General features: G+C 36.8%; 2 protein-coding genes across 2 annotated transcripts; one reads left to right on the top strand and one right to left on the bottom strand.

Annotated features, from left to right (window-relative positions):
• The first annotated feature begins 15,810 nt into the window (after positions 1–15,810).
• Positions 15,811–18,924, top strand: LOC110929909 (E3 ubiquitin-protein ligase MIEL1). Its single transcript, XM_022173092.2, has 12 exons — positions 15,811–15,936; positions 16,036–16,123; positions 17,010–17,066; positions 17,155–17,187; positions 17,266–17,343; positions 17,421–17,464; positions 17,559–17,599; positions 17,775–17,857; positions 17,943–18,034; positions 18,106–18,175; positions 18,312–18,353; positions 18,535–18,924. The coding sequence occupies exons 1-12, from the start codon at positions 15,881–15,883 to the stop codon at positions 18,661–18,663; spliced, it is 813 nt and encodes a 270-aa protein (XP_022028784.1). The 5' UTR covers positions 15,811–15,880; the 3' UTR covers positions 18,664–18,924.
• A 1,125-nt stretch (positions 18,925–20,049) lies between these two features.
• On the bottom strand, positions 20,050–23,083 carry LOC110929910. The gene is made up of 4 exons (XM_022173093.2): positions 22,824–23,083; positions 22,540–22,731; positions 21,173–21,421; positions 20,050–20,544 (listed from the first exon to the last, which is right to left on the bottom strand). The coding sequence occupies exons 1-4, from the start codon at positions 22,890–22,892 to the stop codon at positions 20,260–20,262; spliced, it is 795 nt and encodes a 264-aa protein (XP_022028785.1). The 5' UTR covers positions 22,893–23,083; the 3' UTR covers positions 20,050–20,259.
• Positions 23,084–27,293: the final 4,210 nt, after the last annotated feature.

Raw genomic sequence — 27,293 nt, 5'->3', positions numbered from 1 at the left:
AAGGAAGAGTATCCACATCAACGAATTCGGAAGATGTATCAACTTTCCTCTTGAGAAATCGCGCCATAACGTCCCTACTCATGGTTCCTATCGGCTATCACAAACAAATTGATCTATAAGTTCATGGCTTCATAACATGTTACATAATGTATCAAGTATTCAAACACTAGAAATCATAATGTAAATCACACTAAAAATCATCTAAACATCATATACACCATTAAAAAAAAACAAACATGATCGTATATAACCCACCATAAAAAAGACTAAATATCACCATCATGACTAACAAAATATAAATATATAACCCACCACAAAATAAAATATCATCACTAAGACTTAGTAGTGGGCTAGTTAAAGGTATTGGGTATTTGAGTTTAGTTATTTAGGTATTAAAAGTTATATAATTTAGGTAGTGTTTTTTAAAAAATAAGAGTTTACTAAAACAAATTTTAAAATATAAATGGATAACACTTTTTACCTAAGGGGTGCGGACAAAAAAATTCCAATGGGTGCTGACGGAAAATTCCAAGGGGTGCGGACGGAAAATTCCAAGGGGTGCGGACGGGATTTTCGACGGAACTTAACACTAATTTTTTTTCCCGGGGTGCACCCGCCCACTTTGGACAACCCTTAAGTCCGCCCCTGAGTTTAAGCAATTGTTAGGACATGGGTAAAAAATTGTGGCTTTATGGTTAAGAAAGTGTTTGATGTTAGAGATAACTTTTTATTAGCTTCAAGTTCTAACCAAAATAAATGTGTACAAGTACATTTCACTAAGTAACCTATATAATTATAATTTAAAATTCTCGATAAAATTCTAGAAAGATATTTGATTCATATTGAAAATTTTGCATGTCAAACTAAGTGCGTGATATGTAAATGTTAGTATAGAGTCTTAGGGTGGATGAGGTTGCTTACCAGGCCACCTCCAAGTGACATCGGGCATGGCCGAATACCCCGGGTACACTACTGCAGTGCCCCAGGGTACTTGGGAGTTGGGTCGAGTAGTGTTTCCGGGGGTTGTTGAACTCACGTGTGGGAAAAGAATTGAGTTGTTGCCAATAGCTATTATAGTCGTTACCCATTAAAAAGTCAATATTTTAACACTATATACATAACATTTTTACACCATTTAAACCACTCTTTTCAAAACTCTATGTTATGTCTCTACTTTAAGCCATTTAAAACACACTTTTTTCAAATCTCTATGTTATGTTCTCAACACTTATATACTTTCTAAAAACTGCTCAAAAGGAGGGCTCATCACACCGAAAACCCGCATCCTTAAAGCCAAGAAAGTTTAGGCCGAAGTTTCGACAAGCCAAATCGAACCAATTCCAATCCAACCCATGCCAACTCAATATCCAATGTTCTTCCTCGAAGCTCCACCGGATCCAAACATTCCATGACACCCAATACCAAAGCTCACCTTATCGTGACCCAACACGTATCCCTTCCAATTCCGAAGAACAAAAAGAGTAAGCCAAGTGTGAAATCACGACAAAATTGAAGTGAACATGCAACTTTTAGTTTTTTTATTTCTATTTTTATTTTTTAAGTTTATTTAGGCTGTTTTTAGTTATTGTATTTTGTTTTTTATTTAATGAAAGTGTGACTTTGTTTAAATGTTTAGTTGTTGTCTTTCCAAAAAAAAAAATGACACGAGTACTTGTGGGTTAATGAGCCCCTTTAAATTGAGTTCTTGTGAGTTGAATTGGATTAATTTAAATGATATAATTCTATTAAGAGTGATTTGTGTACTTATGGGTTGTGAGTGAATGCACCCCTCTATCATTGAAAGATGAATATGAAACTCATTTAGAACCAAATAACGCTAATGAGGTGGTGGTTCATTAGTAAGATTATGTGTATTGGGGCATTATTGTAATGTCCCTTTTTTGGGCATGAAGCGACACATAGCACTTGGGACATTATGGAATGTGAAGTTAAAAAGGAATGTAGTGGTATAATGCCACATTCAATCACTACCCCATTATTTATTTTTAATTTCTTTTCGTTTTTTTAGAAAAACTAAAACAAATAATATTTCATTAACTAAAAAAATACATTAACACTAATTAAAATACTAAAAAATAAAGACAAGACATGTTTAAGAATGAGAGGAGAGTGTCTCGGGTTCGCGCTCGGCTTGTGTCTCCGGCACCGTCTCGGTCATTGATTACTAAAGCGTACAACACCTAAAAATGCTAACCTCTACGAACGTTGTTAGGGGCATTTAAAGCGTGTTGATTTCAAGTTAGAGTTCACCTTGCTTTTCACGGATCCATGACATTCCTTCAGTTAGCTCAGCCAAATTTTCATTTATCATACGGTCAGACTTGGCTACCTGTTCAGAATACGTCAAAGTTGTTCGAAAACGTTATGCTCCCCGTGTGAGTTTGTCATTTTTAACCACGAATTGATTTATAAGCTACAATTTAATTTGACCTTTTAAATACACTAAGTTATTGATGTTATTAGATAAATTTAGGCTTGTATACATCACAGTAAGTGTTTAGTTAGTTTGTTGTTACTTATCATCGTTCGAAAGCGCTTATAGATTAGGCTCTAGATAACCATTAATGTGTTGAATTTCAAAGCGCTTATAGATTAGGCTCTAGATAATCTTACGTAAACCGGCTGCTTGTACTAAGCTATCAGAGAACTCAATATTATTGAACACAAATGAAGAAACCAAATTATATTATCAGAAATTCTTCACAAATACAAGGGATTCGGTCATCACAGATTGATTTACTGATGAGACTGTAATGACAAAACAGATAAACAAAGGACAGCATGACTGTCAATGTTCTCGCGCAGAACTTGCGAGAAGGAGATGATGCTATGCTGTTTTAATGTGTGATAATGAAGAACGAGGACAGCAGCCTTTATATAACGACTCCAACGAACACAAAAGGAAAGGATCTTGACAGCTCTTGATATGCTTTCAATATGCCAGCCATGAGACAACCAAGCAGGGGCAAAGGAAGCCGTAAACCCTAAGAGAGTCTTCTTAGACACACACCAAAGATAAGTGGACTGGACTTATGCAAGTAAAGAGGCAGCCCAGCTACAAGCGGCCCAACAGGGGAGACCAAAGTGATAGCAGTGACCCTTGCAACAAAAAAGAAAAGAAAAGGTTAAAGACATAACAAGATAACATGATATTAAAACTGAGACATGTTAATGTCTTTAACACCCCCCCCCCAGTTTTAATACCAAACAGATTAGAGAGACCTAAAGCCTTACACATTTTGAGATGATCAGCTGGTTGTAAACCTTTGGTAAAGAGATCCGCATATTGATTTATTGAAGAGACGCCGACCGTTCTTACCATTCCAGATGCAATTTTTTCCCGAAGAAAAAAACAAATCAATTTCAAAGTGCTTAGTTTTGTCATGAAAAACGGGATTCGCTGCTATGGACAATGCGGCAGTGTTATCACATCTTAATTCAACCGGCAAAGTAACTTTGACCTGTAACTCATGTAAGATGTTAACCGGCCACATTATCTCACACAAGGCAGCACACATAGAACTGTATTCTGCTTCAGCAGAAGATCTAGATACAACGCTTTGTTTTTTACTTTTCCAAGAAATCAAAGACTTTCCCAAAAATATACAAAAACCTGTAACTGACCTTCTGCTATCAACACACTTAGCCCAATCAGAGTCGCCGTAAGCAGATAACTCAAATTTATCACCTTTTTTGAACATTAAACCAGTACCAGGAGCACCTTTCAAATACCTCAACAACTTGAATGCAATTTGAGAATGAGCCATAGTTGGCTTGTGCTATTGAGAAAGAAAATAAACAGTATAGGCTATGTCAGGTCTGGTATGAGACAGTAAATTAGTTTCCCAACCAGCCTTTGATAATCATTGACATTAACAAAATTATTTTCTTCCTTTTTACACAAATTTGTAATAACATAGTTTGCTTCAATAGGACATGAAACAGGTTTACACCCACTCATACCAAACTCATTCAATAAATCCATACAATACTTTCTTTGAGTCAAGCATGTTCCTTCTTGAGTTTTAATAACTTCAATTCCTAGAAAGAACTTTAGGAAACCTAAATCTTTAATTTTAAATTCAGACTGCAATAGATTTTTCACATTGTCAATTTCTTGTTTGCTATTACCAGTTAGAATGATATCATCTACGTATACTAGCATAACGACAAATATGGTTTCATCAGATTTTATGAACATAGAATGATCACATTTTGATTGATAGAAACCATTTTCAAGAGCACGTGTACAAGTTTTTCATTCCACATTCGAGGTGCTTGTTTTAGACCATACAATGATCGATTTAGTTTGCACACTTTGTTAAAGTGGTTGACATTCAGACCTTTAGGCATAGACATGTAAACTTCCTCCTTTAAATTTCCATAGAGAAAGGCATTATTAACGTCTAGTTGATAAAGTGGCCAATCATTTTGAACAGATAAGCTAACAATACATCTAATGGTTACCATTTTTACCACAGGAGAGAAAGTTTCATCAAAGTCTATTCCTTCCCTTTGGTTGAACCCTTTAGCTACTAGCCTAGCTTTGTACCTTTCGACTTCTCCATTTGACTTATATTTGACCCTAAAAACCCATTTGCAACCTATAGGTTTTCTCCCCTTAGGAAGATCAACAATAGACCAAGTATTATTCTCATGAAGAGCACTGAGTTCTTCATTCATGGCATTTACCCAATTACTATCCTTGATAGCTTCTTGATATGAGCTGGGTTTAAGAATTTTATTGACATTTGAGGCAAAGCAAATATTATCAGGAGGTAAGTTAGCATAATTAACAACTCTCTCGTAACCAAATTTAACCTTGCCTTCAACCACATAATCACCAAATTTCTTAGGAATAGACACAGACCTAGTGGACTTTCTAGTGGTGGTATGAGTACCCTTAGGAAGGTTTGATTCTTCATTACTAGACTCAGCCCTCACAGTATTAGGTTCAGGTTCATACACTTGTTGATTGCCAGCCATGCCATCACCAGAGGATGGTTGCTGAGTGTCAACAGGATGTGTTGATTCACTTGAACTACTGTGTTGCTGAGTCACAGTAGCTGAATCAGTTTCCGCATTCTCATCATCATCGGGATTTATGTCACTTGAAGAATCATAAAGATCAAAAAAGTTTGAATTATTTAAAAACTCGGTGTTGTCTAGAGCCGATTTTGAAAATTGCTTAGTTTTATAGGGGAAAACATTTTCATGAAAGCTGACATCCCTAGAGAAGGTAAATTTCTTTTGATCTAGACTCCAAACTTTGTAACCCTTTTTTAAATTTGAATACCCCATAAAAACACATTTTTCAGCTCTTTCATCAAGTTTATCAGGATTATTCAAAACAGTAAAGAAGCATAGGCAACCAAAGATCTTCAAGTGACTAAGAGAAGGTTCAAATCCAAACAGTAACTCATAAGGTGTTTTACCATTTAACACAGAAGAGGGTGTCCTGTTAATTAAGTACGAAGCAGTAAGAACACATTCAGACCGGAATTTTAAAGGCACACCTGACTGAAACAATAGAGCTCTAGCAACATTGAGTAAGTGTATGTGCTTTCTCTCAACAATACCATTTTGTTGAGGAGTGTAAGCACAGGATGTTTGGTGAATGATCCGATGTGACTTAACAAAGTTGGACATTTGAGAGTTGACAAATTCAGTTCCGTTGTCACTCCTAAAAACCTTAATATTTACTTCAATTTGAGTTTTCACAAGGTTATAAAAACTTTGAATATTTTCAAAAACTTTAGTTTTAGATTTCATCAGATATACCCAAACGGACCTAGAATAATCATCCACAACAGTTAGAAAGTACTTGAATCCTTCTATGCTTGAGACCTTATAGGGACCCCAAACATCTAAGTGAATTAAGTCACCTACTTTAGAAGTTTTGTGTTCACTTAAAGGAAAAGGGACTCTGTGTTGTTTAGCTTTATGACAAACTTCACAAGGTTCAATATTAGTTTTATCATCTTTAAGGTTTAAAACATTTAAGGCTTGATCAGCAGGATGACCAAGTCTTGAGTGCCAGAGCTTTATAGTTTCAACTTTATTAAAACAGGCAATCACAGAATTGAAGGAATTACCACAAAAATAAAGACCGTCAGTTTGTCTACCAGTCACCAGGGTTTTCTTTAAGTACGAATCCTGAATATAACAAGTATCTTCATCAAACACAACCCTAAGTTTATTATCCTTGGCTAATTTATGCACAGAGATTAAGTTGACACAATATTCAGGTACCACAAAGACATCTTTTAAGATAACAGAGTTGGATAGTTTGTAACAACCTATTATAGTGACTTTGGCATCAGTACCATTAGGGTATTTGACTGTTATGTTATAATCAGAAACATCAACTTTATTAAACATATTTTCACTAGACATGATCATGTGCTGATTGGCACAAGAATCAATAATCCAACTCATATTATTTTGAGACCAAGATTTACTGTTAAAACAATAAGACTTCTTGTAACAGTCTAAAGATGAGATCACATTATGACATTTACCTCCAACATTTGTCTTAGGCCCATCATCAGACTTTTTCTCATTAAGCAGGTCAAGAAGTTTAGTGAACTGATCTGAAGTAAGAGAATTCAAAGAATTGCTAGCAGATTTGTCACTAACAGAGGGATTGCCAGTACTGTTTATAGAGGAATTAGCAGAAATATTAGGCTTGGACCATTGATTGTTATTCTGATTAGGTCGAGGTCTAAAGTTAGATGGGTAACCATGAAGCTCAAAGCATTTATCCACTACGTGACCTATTTTATTACAGTGAGTGCACTTCAAGTTGGGATTAGAACCTTTGGTAAAGCGTTTTTTGTTTTCATTGAATTGATTAGTTTTAGCAGCAAATCCAACATTAGGAACCTTAGAGGAACTATTTGAGTCACTGTGAGATTCCTCTCTAGATATTATAGAAAAAGCAGTTTTGATAGTTGGAAGAGGATCTCTTGTTAAAAGATTTGTTCTAACCGGTTGATAAACGTCATCTAATCCCATCAAGAATTGCATGAGTTTGATTAAATTCGTTGAACTTAGTAGAAGCATGGCAAGTACAAGAGGGCAATTGAAGCATAGCATCAAATTGTTTTCACATAGTATTAATTTTGTGATAATATTCAGAAACACTAGTTCCATTTTGACTGACAGAGTTAATTTTTTGAAATAAGCCAAAAACAACCGACCCATCTATTTTATTATAAGTCTCCTTAAGATCATCCCACACCTCAGATGCAAGTTTGGAATAAACTTGACCAACATATAGTTCATCAGCAACAGAGTTTAAAATCCAAGTTAAAACAATTGAATTGCACCTATCCCACTGACTGGCTAAGACATCATCTGTAGTTGACCTTTTACAAGATCCATCAATAAACCCTAATTTATTCTTAGCCATTAAAGCAAGTTGCATAGCATTTGACCAAACCACATAATTTTCTGTTCCTTTCAACTTGATATTAACCACAGTAAGACCACTAGAATCACTGGCGTGCAAATAAAGCGGGTCACTAGCATCAAGTTTACTAATTAAAGTGACAGATGACTCGGACTTTTCTGTTTTATCCCCCATAGCAAATCAACACAATAAGCAAAATAGGATAGTATGAAACACAAGACCAGCAAGTAAAAGTAAAATGCAGACAGATAATCAACAATACCAGCAAGTGGATAATCAATAAGACACCAAGAACAAACCACTAATAAATAACAGAGAAATCAGAACTCAAGGGCCAGCGAAACTGCACCAGTGTTCCCGATCGCTGGTTCGTCACTCAATAGGTGCCAGCGCATGTCTTAGTGCAGGAGCCACTTACCTACAACTTAACACTTGCGAGTAAATAGAAAAGGAACGATCTCACCGAGGGGTTTTCCCAAGTTAGGGTTCGCCAATATTACTCACAGTTGTAACCTTCACTTAGGGTTACAGACTGTGAGGCAAAGAGGACAATATCTGCACCGTGGACAGCCGAACAATTCAGATCCGACGAACAGTCGATCCACCCAGATCCGATAAAGATCAGAAACCCTAATTCCAGAGCTGAGGGTAAACGACGACAGAGACAGGTTCGACAGTAATGAACAGCAGCGGAAATGACACCAAGAAATCGAAATTCACCCTTTGAGCTCTGATACCATAACAGAGAACTCAATATTATTGAACACAAACGAAGAAACCAAATTATATTATCAGAAATTCTTCACAAATACAAGGGATTCGGTCATCACAGATTGATTTACTGATGAGACTGTAATGACAAAACGGATAAACAAAGGACAGCAGAACTGTCAATGTTCTCGCGCAGAACTTGCGAGAAGGAGATAATGCTATGCTGTTTTAATGCGTGATAATGAAGAACGAGGACAGCAGCCTTTATATAACGATTCCAACGAACACAAAAGGAAAGGATCTTGACAGCTCTTGATATGCTTTCAATATGCCAACCATGAGACAACCAAGCAGGGGCAAAGGAAGCCGTAAACCCTAAGAGAGTCTTCTTAGACACACACCAAAGATAAGTGGACTGGACTTATGCAAGTAAAGAGGCAGCCCAGCTACAAGCGGCCCAACAGGGGAGACCAAAGTGATAGCAGTGACCCTTGCAACAAAAAAGAAAAGAAAAGGTTAAAGACATAACAAGATAACATGATATTAAAACTGAGACATGTTAATGTCTTTAACATAAGCCCTCACAGTTTAGTAAACTAAGATGTAATCCATCATAGCCTTTTTACTGTAACATTTATATGCTATTAATTAGTAATATGTCCAATGAATGTAACCACGACAAAGCTGCAATATATTGCCACTCCATATGAGGTGTGGGTTACCATAAAGCCATAATGACCAACGTTCAGCGCCACAAAAAAAACATGGCAGTAAAATGAAGCAATCCCACGAATAGAAACACAGTAAATACCCAAAGAAGGGACAATGCAACAAAGTCAAGTTACAACCCAATAAAGCACAAACAACCCAATATACAAACCAACCATGCCATCAAGATAGGAAACCGTTTGAAATCAAAGTCAAAACAATATATCAGCCTTAGCCAAAAAAAGACAGCAAAGCCATGTAACACAAGAAGAAAATAACAAGTTACAACCAAATAGGAACCAAACATGTTCGGGTTAACAATATATTCGACAATGCTTGCTCAAAAAATGGCAGCAAACCCACTTAAGTTAGGCAGCCAACAGATTGCTAAGCCTGAACCAAACAGTAGACAAACAAGACAACAATTCCCAAATTCAGTTGAAAGAACAAATGCAAAAACATGTTGCTAATCGATAGCATATAAAAAACCATATAGGTTAGCCAATACAAATGCATCTACTCACAATTTAAACCAAGGACAAATCAAGCTCAGCAACCGAGACCAAGGACAAACCAAGTTCAGCAGCCTCGGTTGGTTGCATCAAAAAGTGCCAACAATTTTTGAAAAAATGTAATTATGTAAGTACGATAACAATTTTTAATTTTAAATTCTGTGATACCGTTGAAAAATCTAATTATCTAAGTATGACAATATTTTTTTAATTTTAAATCTAAAAAGCTTCTTGAAATCGTGAATTATGTATTATAAGATTTAATATTGAATAATTGTTTCTCTTATGAAATTTAAAGGATTTCATTTCAAATTCAAAGTAAGATAAAATTTAATATTAAAGTAGGATAAAATTTAATATTAATTTATTATTTAATTCATATAAGATAATAATGAAATTAAGCCTAATAATTATTCCATATATTAATAAGCAACTACTATGTGCATCATTACTTGTACATTTGGCTTAGGGAGTGCTTCAAAAAAAAACTTGATTTTTTCACTTCTAACCTAAACAATTCATATTTTACATTTTAACCCCTTTTCACTTTTTTTTTACTTTTACCCCAACTTTTTCCATCTTTTCTAATTTAACACAACACTTTATTATCTACAACTTTTGTACCCCATACTTTTTATCTTTCGCGTCGTTCTAAATTTTGTGAGTTAACATGTCGTAGCGTGCATGTGAGTTTCAACGTTTTTGCTCTATTTTTTCATACTTGACTGACCCGTCGCAACGCGTCCATTTTCCCCTTTTGAAAAGTTCGCCGCAACGGACGGGTTGTAGATCGACTAAGTTATTATTTTCTACGTTTTACATTTCTGGTTAATTTCTTCGTATTAAGACACTGTAACGGGTGTTTGTGGTTCAACGATTTTAGTCTGCTTTTCGTTCCGTGTAATTTTTACCATTTATCTATTTTATTTTTACAATGTTGAGAGTCGATGTGGTTGTGGCATTTGTGCTACTTGGCACAGTTTTACGAACGTTTTTAACCTATTAAGTTTTTTACTAATTTTTTTGTTTCGGTTTACCCCTATACTTCCTTTACTTAAAAAACTATTTTTTACGTGCTTATTTTATGTACGCGTATGTGTAAATATGATTTCTTCTACATTCCGACGTAAACTTTTTTTATAGACGAGTCAGGTCAAATATAATACGTTTTCGTTTAAAGAAACCATTTTTACGTGCTTATTTCTATGTACGTTTTCATATAAATTTAAGTTCTACGTTTTGACGTAAACTTTTTTGGGAAATGATTCAGGTGAAATATAATATGTTTTCGTGTTTATTTTATGTATGTTTCGTAAAGTTTGTTTCGAACCGAGTGGAGTCAAATTATGTTTCTTTTTCTCCCCTTTTTTCGAAAGCTCTAATTAATCCCTTTCGATTAGATGTGCATATTTTCCTTCATACCCGTTACGTTTTCTTTGTATAAGTTGGGTCACATATAATACGTTATGATTGTTCGATATTAATTTCATTTATTTTACGTTTGATCCAATCACAACGCTTATACAGGTTACACTGAGTTCAACTGGATACGTCGAAATGTGTGTTTTCATATGGTTAATGCATCATATAACGTTTGAACTAATCCATTCAATGCTTACGATGTACCCGCGCCGCAACGCAGGCGGGTCTTAACCCTAGTTTAAATTAAATAATAATTATTTACAATTAAGTAATATTAGATGGTCTAGAATAATGACAAGTGTACTTTTATTGGTTTCTTTTATTATATATTATTATTATTATTATTATTATTATTATTATTATTATTATATAGTAGGGTAAATTACTTTTTGAGTCCCTGTGTTTTATGGGTTTTAACTAGTTGAGTCCAAAAGCAAAAAGTTTAACGACCTGAGTCCCTATAAGCATTTTCTTTAACCATTTGAGTCCAAATTTCTAACTCAGTTAGATAATCTCAGTTAACTTTTTTTTAAAATGACCAAAACACCCTTTTATATTAAGAAAACTTATTTACTCTTATTATTATAATTACATATACATACAAACACAGAACAATGTGCATCTCTCTTCCTTATCCCTCTCCCTCTTCCTGATCTCTCTCACAACCACCACCACCACCACCACCACCACCATCACCGTGGTTTCAATCGAGCTGAAAATACCAGCATTTTTTCAATCGAGCGTAGCACTACATATTGCAAAGCACCACCGGTCAACCATACACATCAAGAATACACAAAAATATTCAAACCCACAAGTTCCAAAACACCAAATAGTTTCCACTTTCTAGTTTAAGAATCAAATACCTGCTGAAAAGACAGAATATCCGAGCTGAACCGCATCCGTTCACCCTTATCACAATTAATCGATTTCGATACATTCTGAATCAATATCCCACCCGGGATCACAATATCTCTAACCTGTTCATCATCTATCCCAATCAACCTCGACTCGGATGACTTCCCTTTACAATATTTCAATCTCAAATCCTCCGTAAGATCATACCCCAACCCAATCGCCCCGATCGCTTCCTCTGCGACCGCCATCATCTAAAAGGTTGAGACCGGGGCAGCGAGTGAATGGTAAATATCGTATGTATTCCTTGAATTGGTGTATTATAGAAGTTAGGGTTTATAATTTGGGAATAGGGATGAATAAATAAAATTCGAAGCCAAGTTGATTTGGTGATCAGATTTGAATGATGGCGGGTGGGATGGTGAAGGGTGCGGCGGTGGTGATGAGATCTAGTGGATGATGGTGACGGTCTAAGGCAGTTTCAGGTTTAGTGATGGTGGCCAGTTGTTGGAATCTTCATCTGTGCATCTTGTGCTTCCAATCTACTGGTGGTTGTTCGGCCTCCGATGTAATGGTGATGCAGTGAAGTCGGATTGTTGTAGGTGGTGCGGCGGTGGTGATGGTAGTGCGACGGTGGTGCAGTGGAGGTGTGGTGGTGGAGGGTGCTAGGATGTGCAGATAAAGAGAGGTGTTGGTGTTGCGGTGTTGGTGGTAGTGATGCGGTGTTGATGCGACAATGTTGGTGTAGGTGGTTGTGCGGTGGTGGAGGAGGTAATGGTTGTACGGTGGTGGAGGTGGTGATGGTTGTGGTGTGGTGGTGGTTTTCTTGAGAGAGAAAGGTATGTTAGAGAGAGAAAGATCTTAGGTATAGAGAGAGAGAGAGGTGTGTGTGAAATGTGTGTGCAGGTGTTTATAATAATATATATAATATTAAAATATTTATGCATTAAACAGTTGTTCCTTATACTCTTGTGCATATAAGACTTGTACTTTGGATGTAAATGACCAAATTACCCTTGTAGTTAACAAACTTGGTGGATGGAGTTAGAAATTTGGACTCAAATGGTTAAAGAAAATGCTTATAGGGACTCAGGTCGTTAAACTTTTTGATTTAGGACTCAACTAGTTAAAACCCATAAAACACAGGGACTCAAAAAAAGTAATTTACCCTATATAGTAAGATTTTGATAATTTCTTGCATATGAAACCTCCTATTTTTGACTCTAATACAAATTACACAGATTTGAATGAATTTAAAACTCAAAATATGAGTTATCCTATCTGCAGCTTTCTCGCTCAATCCCCTATTTCAATAGCCAATTTGGTATTGACGGACTTAACCCAATCAATTAAACCATTAATTTTGTGGCCCCTTAAGATTAAGCTCAACATTTGTCACCTGATTTGAGACATTGTCTTATCCGCCCATCACCCACCATGGTGGAGTCAGAAAAAATCAGCTATAAGACACTGGTTTTGTTGTTTGACACCAATTTACAAAAAAAAAAAAAAAAAAAAAAAGGAATTTGAGAGAAACCCAGACCAAGAAACAAGATCTAAAGGTGAAATCTTCGTTTGAAATTTGGAAATCTTGAAAACTAATGAAAGGTGTTCACAGGATATCTTGGTGGTGATGGTGACGGTGATTGTAAAGGGTGGAGGGGTTGATGATGGTCTCACAAAGATGGTGGGAAAGGTTGATTGGGTTAGGGTGGAGTGGGGGGGGGGGGTTTCCACCTTATTAATTAAATGATTAATTATATTTATTAATTTTTTTTAATTGTAAGGGCATTTTAGTCATTTCACACCCACTTAACTGAACAAACTAACCCTCATCCACGCTAGGGATTATCCGGGAATGAAATTGCAAAAGTTGGGGACTATAACTATAATTTTAGAAAGTTAGGGACTAAAGATGAAAAATGTGCAAACCACAAGGACTATCCGGACATTTTTCTCAACTCAATAATATAAAACAAAAAGTGTAAACTTTTATGTAAATGATGTGGATATGTAACTATTGGTAAATATGTTTCTAAGGTTGGAGAGAAAATGGGTCTTTTTTGTGCATTTGTAAAAAATTGTTGTGATAGCTGATTGTACGCGTTTGTAAGTGCTTTTAGCTTCCTGCATTGGTGATGGTCTAGGTGTTTACAAGCTTAAAATGTGACATGTAATGTGTTTAAATTAATTTAGCGGTTTTTAAGCAAACATGTCTAAGTCGCGTTGAAAATCAGCGTAAAGAAATCCAAATATATTTCTAGGTGTTAAACATGACCTACATAATGCTATTAGTTGATTTTAGATGATTAGAGCTCCCCTCCTTCGGCTTCGGCGTCTTGTGGCAAGCAAGGGTAAGTTTTGCTTCCCTTGTGGAATGAATGAAGATGCTGGGGTGGTACCCTTTGTTTTCGGTAACCATTCAAAATTAGTTAGATTTATTTTTAATTTGTTATATAATAACTGGCTGTGGCATGAGAGAGATATGTTGTCTTATGATTTGGCATGTAGTGACAAGTAAGAGACAAGTAGCGGTAAAAATTGATATGACTTGACATGAAGGGTAAAGATGTTATGGCAAATGGCAAATGTGCATGGGAGGCAAATACTCTCTCCACCCTCGTAACTTGAGAACTAACTCTAAGAGCATCGCCATCACCACCGATGTGGCAATGTCGAAATACTAGACCAGACTTCAAATGCATCACCACCATTGGAGTGGTGAGTCCGGATTGACTGGGTCCATGGCAACGGACCTCAACAGACCAATATGGTAGGGATGAGCATTTGGTATCGGGTATATTCGGTACCGGTTTTTATTTTCTCCGTTTTTCGGTACTGGTACCACTTTTTTCCGTTTTCAGTAAGTATGATGTAGCATACTTAGATGGAGGTACGAAAACAAACTCGCCTCCTAGCATCGAAGATGCTCAAACCTAGCACTTAAGAACATGCCAAGTGGGATTATTGACCTTTTCTCTCTATATTTTTGATTTGTTTTTCTCTATTGAAATCCTACGAGAGATACACCCCCCTATAGTTGAGAAAATCGGTAGTGTTTTCTATAGAACAAGTCTGAGAATACTTGAGTGTAAATTTATTCATATTTCGATCTCGATACAAATAACATTCGTTATATATATTTCTTTCAAAATCTATTTGTCTCACACATATTTTAATTTTAGTTGCAAAATTATTAAATTTAACAAAATAAATATTATGAATCACAAGAAACTAACAATTAGCTTGATCTTTAAACATTTTATATATTTTTTTTCTAAAATTTAACAAAACTTCAAAAGTTTTGATCAGAAAAAAGGAATATGACCTCTACCTCAAGTGATAGGAGAACTTGAGTTTTTCTTTAAAGACTCAAGTTCAATTTCACATCCAAGGCATCATATTCTCAGTGTGGTGTTTTTAAAATAAAAAAAGTATAAAAAGTGGTTGTGAGTGTAGAAGAGAGAAAATGTTACTGTTCATCTGTATATTTGGGGGGACACTGTTCACCCACTATAATTTTTTAATATATATTGAAAGTGGTTGTGAGTGAAGGAGAGAGAAAAATGTAATGATAAAGGTATAAAAATATTATTTAATTGAAAATGAGAGAGAAAAAAGTATTTGTTTTTAGTGGAAATATATTAATATAGGAGTTGTTTTTTAGTGGAATGTATGTATAATTTTAAGTGGTTGGATGTGAATGCTCTTATTGATGCAAAAAAAGGAGTGATGCACTGGTGGGCAGTGATAGGAGACCCAGAGAAACCTGGGTTCGATCCTTGAGCCAAACGGGTTTTACTGGTAAATTACCGTCGTGCCTGCGGGCGGGTTACCAGGTTTTCGCCGGAATTGGTGGTGGACCACTCGGGTTACTTTTGGAGTACTCCGTTTGTCCAGTGTGTGCTCCGAGAGTGCTCGGGATTGATTTGTTAACCGTTAAAAAAAAAAAAAAAAAAAGAATGCCCACTCAACCGTCGATCTCAGGATGACTTCTGATTGGCCAATCTGTCGGCGGGCACTGACCCTTATCCTCAGTTACCATCTTTTAAACATTTTATATACTAGTTGCCACCATTGTGGGCAATGCATGCATCCATGATCCATATTTAATATTTAATATTTTAAAACATATATTATATAACTACTCATAGGTTTCTGTGTCCAAACATAACATCATATAACTATCCATTCTTTCTAAATCAGGAAAGTTGCTTCATTCATCCCCATCTCCCCCATGGAAGAAGTCACCAAAGATAACGAACGTCTTGATTTTGGGAAGATGGGTTACGGGTACTTAATTTGTTTTCTTATTTCATAGATTTCTTATTATGTATCATAGTATATTGTTATGACTGATGAACTTTTCCTTTTTTGGTGGATTTGTGTTAGATGCAAGCACTATAGAAGAAGGTGTATGATTCGAGCTCCTTGTTGTAACGAGATTTACGATTGTCGTCATTGTCACAACGAGGCTGCGGTACAATAATTTGTTTCAGGGCCGTTTCGTTCTTTTTGAAGGCCCATGAAGAAATGAAATTTTAGGGCCTTTTCTTCTTCTATGATTATTATAAACAACACTCCTTTATTTTTGCATGTTTGAAACCAAACAAAAATATAACACAAGTGTGACAAAGGGTGGTTTGCTTGTACAAGGAATCAAACAAATCGAAAACAATAAATTTGCACTAATATTAATAGTTAGCATACTAATTTTCTTTTAAGCGGGGTCCTATTTTTTTGGAGGTCCACCCAAACCTAAATTACTTATACTATAGGTCCGGCCTTGCTTCCTTTTCATGTGATTTTTGTTGTTCTGTTTGTTTAATGTTGCTGTTAAGTAGATCTTGTTATAATAAATTAGTTAGGATTTATTGTTATACAATTATCGTAGTAAAAAAGTTTAATTTGATCTAGTTTCCTTTGTATTTATTTATGTCGTATAGTTGATCAATAATACATAGGGTCGGATCCGGTATAATGATCTCGTATAGTTGATTAATAATACACAGGGTGGGATCCGGTATAATAGAATTAACCTACTAAACATACAAATAACTAGATTAATTTTCATTCGAACTCGAGTAATACATCAATCAATCGTACCCAGTAAATCCCACAAATAGCAAAGCTAGTGGTAATATAATTACTCTAGTTCAAATGAAAATTACTATGGTTATTCGTACGTTTTGTACGATAAAACCTATATGTATTTGATCTAACACATAACATATAAACAGTTTTCACTATTTATTTTTTAAAAAAAAGGTAACCGATCTGGATTTGAAATTAGTTTTGAATATATCCAGTGATTCCCAGTGTTTGCTGAATAACTGATACTGTGATCTTCTCTGTTATCTCCTCAGAGTATGTTGAAACGTGTGTACGATCGTCATGAGCTAAATCGGTTTGATGTGGAGCAAGTATGTCACAAACCCATAATTTATCTCAATTTTTATGTTATGAAGATGTTAATGGTTATAATTAAGTGGAGATTTATGTTTGTTGCAGGTGATTTGTTCAGTTTGTGACACAGAACAACCGGTATATATATACTTCATGATTCGATCTAGAACGATTTAATTGCTTATGTTTCTGAATTTTTTTTTATTTGGGATTCAGGTTCATCGTACATGCACAAACTGTGGAGTTAATATGGGGGAGTACTTATGTGAAATCTGCAAATTCTATGATGATGATGTATGAAATTAAAACGTGTATGTGGTATATCGAACGAGTATGTATTTGTTTCACTGATTTTGGTTATCGTATTGCAGATTGACAAGGGTCTGTTCCATTGCGACGATTGTGGCATCTGCAGGTTTGTACATGAAGATTATGTTTGCTATTTTTTTTTTCGTATTTTTTATTGTGTTATTTGGTATTTTGATTTACACCATTTTTATTGTGTTCAGAGTTGGTGGCCGTGAGAACTTCTTCCATTGCAATAAATGTGGTACGTATAGAAAGAATTGTATTGTATGTGTGTTAGTGCAGTGTCGGATTCAGATTTTTTTTATAGTCGTGTCATAGTTTTTCGAAAAAAAGATGTTAGGGGAATCTTGTTTTTTACACGAGCGAGAATGATTAAATACATTATAAGTAAATGTGTCTGGAATTGTCACACGCAGGATCTTGCTATTCTATCGGTTTACTTGATAACCATTCATGTGTCGAAAACTCTATGCACAATCATTGTCCGATATGTTATGAGGTTTGCTTCTTTCCTCATCTCTCCTATGCTTTATGTGAAAAGATTGTGAAACTTAATTGCTAGTTTGCTACTGCTATGCTTGTAGTATCTATTCGACTCGATGAAAGACACTGCTGTCATGAAATGTGGGCACACGATGCACCGTGAATGTTACATTGAGATGATAAAACGAGACAAGTAAGCGTTTCTGTGACTCCTGTTGCTATTTTTGCATCATTTTGTTAACTTTTTTTAGGCTTTTTAAATAGATTCTGCTGTCCACTATGCACGAAATCAATAATGGACATGTCCGCAGCATGGAAGATGATAGACGAAGAGGTGCGTATGGGTCTATCGAGTCGATTTTTGCTATCCAACATGTCTAATTCTCACGTTTTCCAATTTAGTCAACGCTCGATCCGAATTCTGCTCCTTCTGTATGGTCATCTTTAATGTTTGTATGTTTGTTTTGCAGATTGAAGCTACTATGATGCCTGATGAATACAGGCGAAAGAAGGTAACCAACACATATCCTTTAAAGTGAACAATTCTGTATGGTGATATTCTCTTTCGGGTGAACTTTCCGTTTTTACCCGTTTGATTGATTAGAGATATATTATATAACATAACATAACAACCCGCGTATGAGTAAGCAAGTCGGAATTTTAACCTTTGTACCGATATTGTAACATTTGCAGATTTGGATATTATGCAACGATTGCAACGACACAACAGAAGTTTACTTCCACATATTAGGACATAAATGCCGCCATTGCAGATCTTATAATACCCGGTCGATTGCCCCTCCCGTTCTACCACAAGAATGACCGAATGCTGGTCTTCATTTCGCATCTTCAATTGGGTTTGATTCATATATCTATTATATATTTGTTACACATATATTATGAACACTGGATTAGCATTTATATTTGCTGTAGACACACGGTTTTGGAGTGCCTCAGAAACATTTAGCTACCCAATTCTTCCTCAACTTGTGTGGATTGAATTGAAGTAGGCTTTACTAAATTACTAGATATCGTTGTAAAACTACTATAGATATCTTATGTTTGTATTTGTGTCGTCTTATATATTGTTATCTAAAAGTGTTTTGGGATTAAAATACAAATTTATTGTTATTATCATTAGCTGTCTAGCTTAGAAACTCGTGAGTTACACGAGTTGAATAAATAAAATATTAAATGGTTAGTAATAAAGATTTAATAATTATAAAATGATATCTTAAGATAAGAAATGAATTAAATTACATGTAGTAGTAAGTACTTTAAGTAATAAAGTTATTTTAATTAACCTTTTTCAAATTAAAAAATAAAACAAAAAGGGTTGAAATAAGAGAAACGAGAAAAGAACTCTTGAGCTTACAAAATTTGACACATCATATAACATATTACTTGTCTGTCGAGTACATGGACCTGTGCCATCACCACCCGTCATTGACACAAGTTTCAAGTATTCCTTGGGGTTGCCAACATATGACATCCCCTCTTACCATCAGTGGTGGACCCAAGAATTATTTGTTGGGGGTGCGGATGAGTAGTTCAAGGGATGTGGTCAGGTTTTCTCCAAGGGGTGCGTCCACCCACCCAGGCAGACACTAGATCCACCCCTACGTACCATATATCGCCACCTCTAAATCGAGAACATAGATTCTTCATTACCATCAACTATGGCTAAAAGTTATGCCGTACACGAATCATCACTCTGCATGTCAAATTTTCACTTTGTATAATCAACGTGCGTATGATCAATTGACAATTGCAATGACATACAATGTGGACGCGTGTAGTATGATTGTGTTTCTTCACATGTCTTGGGGAGGAAAAATTACACAATGCTTGCGTTTGCTATTTAGGGCATGGAGTTTAGACAACTATTACTAAATCAGTGGTTGTTCGTAAGATTAATCACATGAGTAGTCACACAACATTATCAACTTATCAAGCGGCAAGAGCGGCAAGAGCATGACTGATGACACATTGTAGCAACGTGCATTTATGGCGCATAGGATAAAAATGCAGGCCTTTGTCATTTTAGTGCTTATTTACAAAGGGTCGAGTATTCTTGCCCTTTCAATATGAAAAGAGCAGGGTGTGAGGTCTGATGGTCAAACGTTGTCCTTAAATTGCTTGACAACACACTTAACGCAAAAGTGTTGTTGGCGCGTGCTTGAAATGGTAGCTTGTCTACATGAATAATTAAAACAAAACTAGCTTATGAAAAAAACATCCTTCAGGCAAATCAATACACACAGATGCCTTATTTTGTTAAGATAAATTACATCATTTACCATTTTTGGACTTATATACCATTACCAACAATTATGCACACAATGCATTATATACATATATACGTACACATACACACAGACAAATAACCAACTGACCTCAGATAGAAAGAAACCTTTTCTAACCTGATGTTCCTGCAATCTGACTTTGGCATGACCAATGAGAACTAACGGGCTTAGGTGCTGAAATCTGAACGCGTATGACCTCATGAATTGCACCGCGATAAAGAACGTCAAGAACTTCCTGCTCTTTTGTCATTGCAAGATCTCTAAGGGAAGCCCTCCTTGAAATTGACTCGTCACGCAGTCTAAATCCGTACGACCACCGCCCGAGCTTCCACCACTGAACACATATTTTTCTATCGGAAATCTTGCTCCTATATAAGGCTTCCATCACACGCTCAGCCTGCAAAAAATGCCATAAATTTTATAATCCCAATGAACACGTAAATTCTTTAATTTAATAATTAGTTTTAAGCGCCAAGCCGAACCCGAGCTCGACCAGGCTCGAGCTCGAACTCAATTAACTTATTCGAGCTCAAGCTCGGCTCGGCTCGTTTATTATTCATTAGTTAATATATTAAATAAAAATAAAAATAATATAAATAATAATCTCGTTTAGGCTCGCAAGCTCGATAAGTGAAGCTCGGACTCGGGCTCAGGCTCGTTTATCAAACAAGCTTATTTTTAGGTTCGGGCTCGTCTCGTAAAGAAGTTCAAAAAAGCTCGGCTTCGCTCGTTTACTAAAAAAAATGATATATGGGGTAAATGTTATTAAATATTAATAAAACTAATATTACATTACATTAGGCTCAATAAGGCTCGAAGAGCCTGACGAGCTTCACATGCCAGGCTCGAGCTCAAAAAACAATCGAGCTTTGTTATAGGCTCAAGCTCGGCTCGTTTCGAGCTTTTTCTCGAGCTGATCTCGAGCAGCTTGCACCCCTAGTTACAGATCACATCATCACCATGAAGTTAATTGATAGACAAAATAGAAGATTAAACGGCTAAATGGATGGTTGTTGTATGCTTACCGGCACTCCAAGCCATGCTATACAGTAGTGCATACCAGCCAAATTAAGCAGCACATGAAGATTTTCTTTGAAAAAGAACAACACTACATCTCTAAATCCAAACTGCATTGAATGCATATTTTGCATTGCAACCAGATAATGATTAACCTCGATGGACTCTGACGATATGCATTGTTCCAAAAAAGCAATAACAGCATCTGCTTTACTAGCCATCTCATGATGTTTATTCACATAAAATCCCCTCCATCCCTACATTCACATGTAAAAGATAAAACCAAAAGATGAATGTCATCTACATTAATATGGATACAACAGAATGTTGGAAGCTTGGTTTTAAAAGCGCGTGGGGTCCAAGGTGTTTAGGTCTTGAAAGTCGAGGTGCGGGACAAGAGCTTCACTTATACGAGGCGTTGCTCTATGTATACCCATCTTTTACATATCAGCCTTCTTTGTCAAGGAAACCATTCATAATCTATTCATCCTTTTGTTCATTTTTACATATCAGCCTCTTTTAGACCCTAATTCTAGCCCGACCTTATTTTTGACCCACGTGATGGAGCACCACCTCAACAGGGGTGGCTCAACATATTTGAGGGCCTAAAGCGAACTTTATTATCAAGGTCTGTTTTACAGGTTTGAGGCATTTCACAGGCCGCCCCGCGCCGGATGGTATAAAAAAAACAAACTTGGAAGTGAATGATCGCACATAATAATCAATTTTATTGAACGACCAACAAAAGCCCGATCACCCAGGCATGGTGTAAAACAACGGCTGACGCGTGCGCCTCAAAGCGAGGCGCCCAAATAACGAGTCTGAGGCGGCGCCTCAGAGGGTTATTTTGTACGTGTGCCTCAGGGAGCGCTTAAGGGGGGGGGGGGGGGATGTTTTTGACTTTTTTGGTCAATTTCAGACATTTCAAGTCTTTTTTACGTGTGTTTTTGATGAATCAGATGATGAAATTAGTTAGTATTTTATTTTTTACAAGATATATAATTTTTATATTTATTTTTTAATTCCGCCTTGAGGCGAAGGGAAAACGCCTCAAGGCACGATTCCGTAGTTTTAAACCTTGCACCCGGGTAAATCCAATGGCAAAAAGGCCACCCACGTCCACGAACGCAGACGACGATGGTGGCCCACCCGCCACCATTCCAGATGAAACCCACCGCCCGAAGTGTTTGATCACCCAACCATTGAGTATTACTTTTCTAAGTCATATTTAAAAGTTTGCAATATAACCAGAATACCATATTATCATCCTTCAATCAATTTATTAATAATATATATCTCTGCAACCACCATCCTAACAAACAAATATACATAAAAACACAATTATATAAAAAACCCTAAAAAAACAGAAATTGACCTTCAAATTAGAGTCCAAATGCTGCTGCTGGAGATGATGAGGGTTGAATTCAGGAACAACATCATAAGATTGACCTTTGTCAAAACCTAGGGCTGGCCACCTGTCTATGCATAGACCTGACCATATATGATCCGACCCACAAAGCTCCCGCCAAAACCGAGAGCAACTACCCAACGCACACAAATCCAACTCCTTCATCAAAATCCCAAATTTATTTCATCAAAAAATTACAAAAATGAGAAAGATGATTCTTAATCCATAATCTCATAAATATTAACAGATACCTGAAGCAAAGAGGCGATTTTGAAGGCAATATCGGTGGGAACCGAGTTGTGTATGGACCGATTGTTCATCTTTTGTTGGTGATTTTTTGGTAGAGAAAAGGGGATGAATTTAGGAGAAATACTAATAATAATGGATTGGAGAAACGGTGATGATCATGTGCTTTTTTCAGCTAAATTTCTGCTGCGATTGCGTGGATGTGTGCAAAGCAAAACAAACCACGTTGCAACTATAAATTTTATCTGTTTTTCCTTTAACTTGTGCATATGTCAACGGATTTTTCAGATATTGTTTTGACCCAAAAAATAGGGTTTCAGGACAAGTGTGTTGTGGCGAGATTGTTAAATCGAATATAGAATAGATGTAAAAACATTGAATTACATATGCATATTGTGTTGTGTTAATTTATTAAATTTAGAGTAAACTTTTGTTTTGCTTCCTGTGGTTTGTTCGTTTTAACGGTTTTGTCCCAATCATTTAAAAACACTCATTTTCCTCTAATAGTTTACTGTGTTTTTCCTATTTTGTTCCCCGCCTCTAACTCCATCTAAATTGCTTGTTAACTGAAAGGGTATTTTGGTAACTTCAATTATAAAAATCATTTATTCAATTTTGAAATATGTCATTGTTTTTTAATGATATAAAAAATGAAATTATAAAAACCATTTATTCAATTTCATTAAATCCTTAAATTTGTTTTTGTCATTTAGTATATTATATTATATACTATCTTAAAACACAAAGTTGGTGGCCTTTGCCACCGACATTCCACCGTCCAAATTTACTTTTCTGCCCTTCGTTCAACTTTTACTGTTTGTGTTCTATTGGACCATCTGTCGATCATTTGGTACACCACGTTTTCTTTTCTCCATAATTTGTACAACAACAAAGGTTCTCTCACTTTATGTTATCCAAGTACCACCGCCATAGGTTTCGTTATCACACAAACATTTTCCGGTCCTGATCAAACAAACAAGCTCCGCTCTGAAAAGAAAAACGAGTATAAACTAAACGTAAGGTAAAAAATTAGAGAGACAGAGAAAGATCCAGTCCCCAGACGACGCGGCTATACTCCATCACTATCACTGCCGCAAGATCTGTAGGTCGGAAAACCGTCGTTGCCGCGTCAAAAGCGATCAAAAAGGCGGTGTTGGTGGATGACGATGAGGAGATTTCTGGCAACAAATCGGCGACGATTTCATGATAACAGTCGTGACGAGCGACGATGGCAACAGAGAGAAGAGCCAGCATTTTCTCCGACTCAGTTCGATGGTGGCGGTTGGGGAAGTGGTGTGATGGTGACGGGAAGTGCTGTGGTGGTGTGATGGTGACGGGAAGTGGTGGTGGTGGCTGTGACAGCAAGTGGTGTGGCGGTGGGGGAAGTGTTGTGGTGTCTGAGACCAAAAGAAGAAGTTTGATTCTAAATTAAGCTGACAAATATTGTTTGTAAGTTGTTAATACCATGGGGTATGGTGGGGCGGGGGTTTGTGTCACACCCCAACCGATGGCGGAATCATCGGGGCATGGCACTGAGCGAAACAGATTGTTCAGAAGTTTCCATAACAACTATCTATATAATCCAGTTAAAGATACGTCCCATACCGTATCTCGAATAAACAAATACATTATTACAGATAACATCCAAACAAGTAGTTCTGTTCCGACAACTCAGATTTAAGTTAACACAAAACATAAATATTGTTCAAATGTTCCTAAAGACCCATCCTGACAAGATCTACAGACAACTATGCTCTAGTTGCTCTTTCCTGACAGACAACTATTTGTTGGGGGCCTCTAGAGCTTTATTCTAGCCTCGCTTTCCTAGCAAGCAAACATCTTAAACACCTGTCACATACGTTAAAATACAGTCAATACATAAATGTAAAGGTGAGCATACAAGTTTGATAATAGCATATAGAGTTCGAATTGTTTACGCATAACCAGCACGTACACAGAGGAAAACGAAGCATGTTAATTATCGACATGGATCTATCAATACCAACGACTGCGGGTTGACTGTCCGAGACAGTTCGCAATGCATGATTACCACCGAAATCCATGCAAGTAATTGTCCTTAACAACCCCCGTAAGAACGGGTGCTGAGTCCAAACTATAGTACTACGTTGCTAAGGCAGGTAGACAGCATTCCACGTGTAAACATAACAACAAGCATACATTTAGTCACGTAATACATGCAATCGGTTAGCGTTCAAATAATTTGAATAGTGTGTTCGATTGTGGTTTTGATAAGTAACGTATGTAACACCCAAAAGTGCTAAAGCAAAAAGGGATTCGAGTATACTCACAGTGATTGATTCTGGATTGAAGGGAGCGCTGAGAGTAGGGTTAGCCTGAATAGTTCGATAACATAATGATGAGTAACGCGGAAATGCAAACAAGTGTAAATGGATCGAATAGCCTGGTCGATCGAACAGCAGGTTCGATCGAACGGGCTGTTCGTTCGGTTTGAAAGTCCGTTTGAACAGTCTTGTTCGATCGGCCGGTAGGCTCGATCGGCTGGACCATCCGAGTGGATTGTTTCTTCCTCTGATGTGTTTGTGTATGATGGTTTGAACTTTTGAAGTTTTCGTTGTAGTATTTGAGAACACTGAAGTGTTCTTACCTTTCAGGTTGATCGATCGAACGGCCTGTTCGATCGGCCGGCTTAACCGATCGGTTATACACTTCGATAGTGGTTTCTCAGTTGGATGTCGCTCGATCGAGTAGCAGGCTCGATCGGGTGGCACCCCAGACTACGAACAAGTTGTAGAATCGATTAAGTGCTGAAGCATAGTATCTCATGATCCGAAGAGTAATGTTTACCAATCGATTAACATATTCGATCGAACATCACTTCGTCAATAGCATACTTCATGAAGTTTGAAAAGTGTGGGACCATGTGCTAGCCGATCGGCTGGCCCGGTCGTTCGGCTGGTATGTCCGATCGGCTGGGTTGTTCGTTCGAATAGCCTTGCCGTTCGGCCAGCAATTCTGACCTGGTTGGCCTATCTTCTAACGCTTGGCTGTTTTGATTATTTGTTATGATTTCAAAGTATTTTGACAGCAAGTTAAACCATAGAACGTGGGTTCTTACTTGCTTCACTGGTTCGGACAGGAATCACCCAAGTCCGGCCGGTGAGTTGTTTGGAACGACAGTTTAACGTTTAACCCGAAATCGGTGAACCATGAAATGTCTAGATCTATGATAGATTTTAGTTTGTTTATGTGGAAATCGGTTAGATATAAGCTATTCATGGTTGAATGAGGCCAAAGTATGATGTTCTTCAAGAACACCATGATGACATCATCCAAGAACACTTAGATCTTGGTGATTTCACGGTTAGAATCAAGTTTTGAAAGATAGAAAGGTGTAGAATCGTATAATGATAAAAAACGTACAAGAATTAGAGCGAGAACTTACCGGAGTTGAGAGAAATCTGAGAAAAGGTGAAGAATAGGGCTGGTTCGGTCAGAGCTTTCCAAAAGTAGAAAGAGTGACAATGACAGGGCTATTTATAGGCTCCAAATGAGGAAAGTGTCAACCGATCGGCCAGGACCTCCGATCGAATGGGTTGCTCGATCGAACAGCATGTTCGATCGGCTAGCCTGTTCGATCAGTGATTCCTGTTCGACCTGGAACCCCTTTTTGAGTGTTTTACGACGATTTCCGATATTTCGATTTCGATGGACGATGATACGAATACGATAGAGTTCCTAGTCAAATTACTTTCAGTCCCAACTACTATATCTAACATACAATCATCTATAATTTACGTTTCGATGTCGGTTTCGATTGAGTTTGATTGCTTTTCGAGTTTCGATTCGAGTTTCGATTGATCACCACACAAGTCATAAAGTAAGCACGCACAGGTAACACATAAGGCACACACACACGTATAACCACACCAAAATTCGCGTAATTCGAGTTTCGAGTTCGATGATAGTTAGATCGGTTTGATTACTGATTAGCTAACTTTATCGCATTGTTACTTCCTACTATTCACAGTCGTAAATCGGTCGCATTGATTAAACATTCGATCGTTTTATTTAGACAACACTTACTCCACATAATACAAAAGCAAAAAGAAACATTAACAGTCAAGGAAGTCAAAGTTGACTTGGACTTTGACTTTAACTTTGACATTCGAAAACACGGGGTGTTACAGCCTCCCCTTGTTTAGGGAATTTCGTCCCGAAATTAGGCTCAAAGCTGCACATCACCGTGAGTTGTTTACTATTTGGACATTTCAGATCTTTATTCAAACAGTTGCGGGTACTTGGCCTTCATGTCGCTTTCGAATTCCCAAGTGAACTCCGCGCCTCGCTTGCCTTCCCATCGGACCTTTACGATAGGGATGCGTGAGCGCCTGAGTTGCTTGGTTTGGCGATCCATGATTTCGACAGGCTTTTCCACGAAGTCTAAGGTTTCGTTGACCTGAAGATCATCGAGTGGTACGATTAGATCATGATCA

The sequence above is a fragment of the Helianthus annuus genome, chromosome 3, assembly GCF_002127325.2.
Source record: "Helianthus annuus cultivar XRQ/B chromosome 3, HanXRQr2.0-SUNRISE, whole genome shotgun sequence".
NCBI classification, from domain to species: Eukaryota; Viridiplantae; Streptophyta; class Magnoliopsida; order Asterales; family Asteraceae; genus Helianthus; species Helianthus annuus.
Note: the sequence above shows the minus strand (reverse complement) of the source record. Positions and strands in the feature narration are given on the sequence as shown.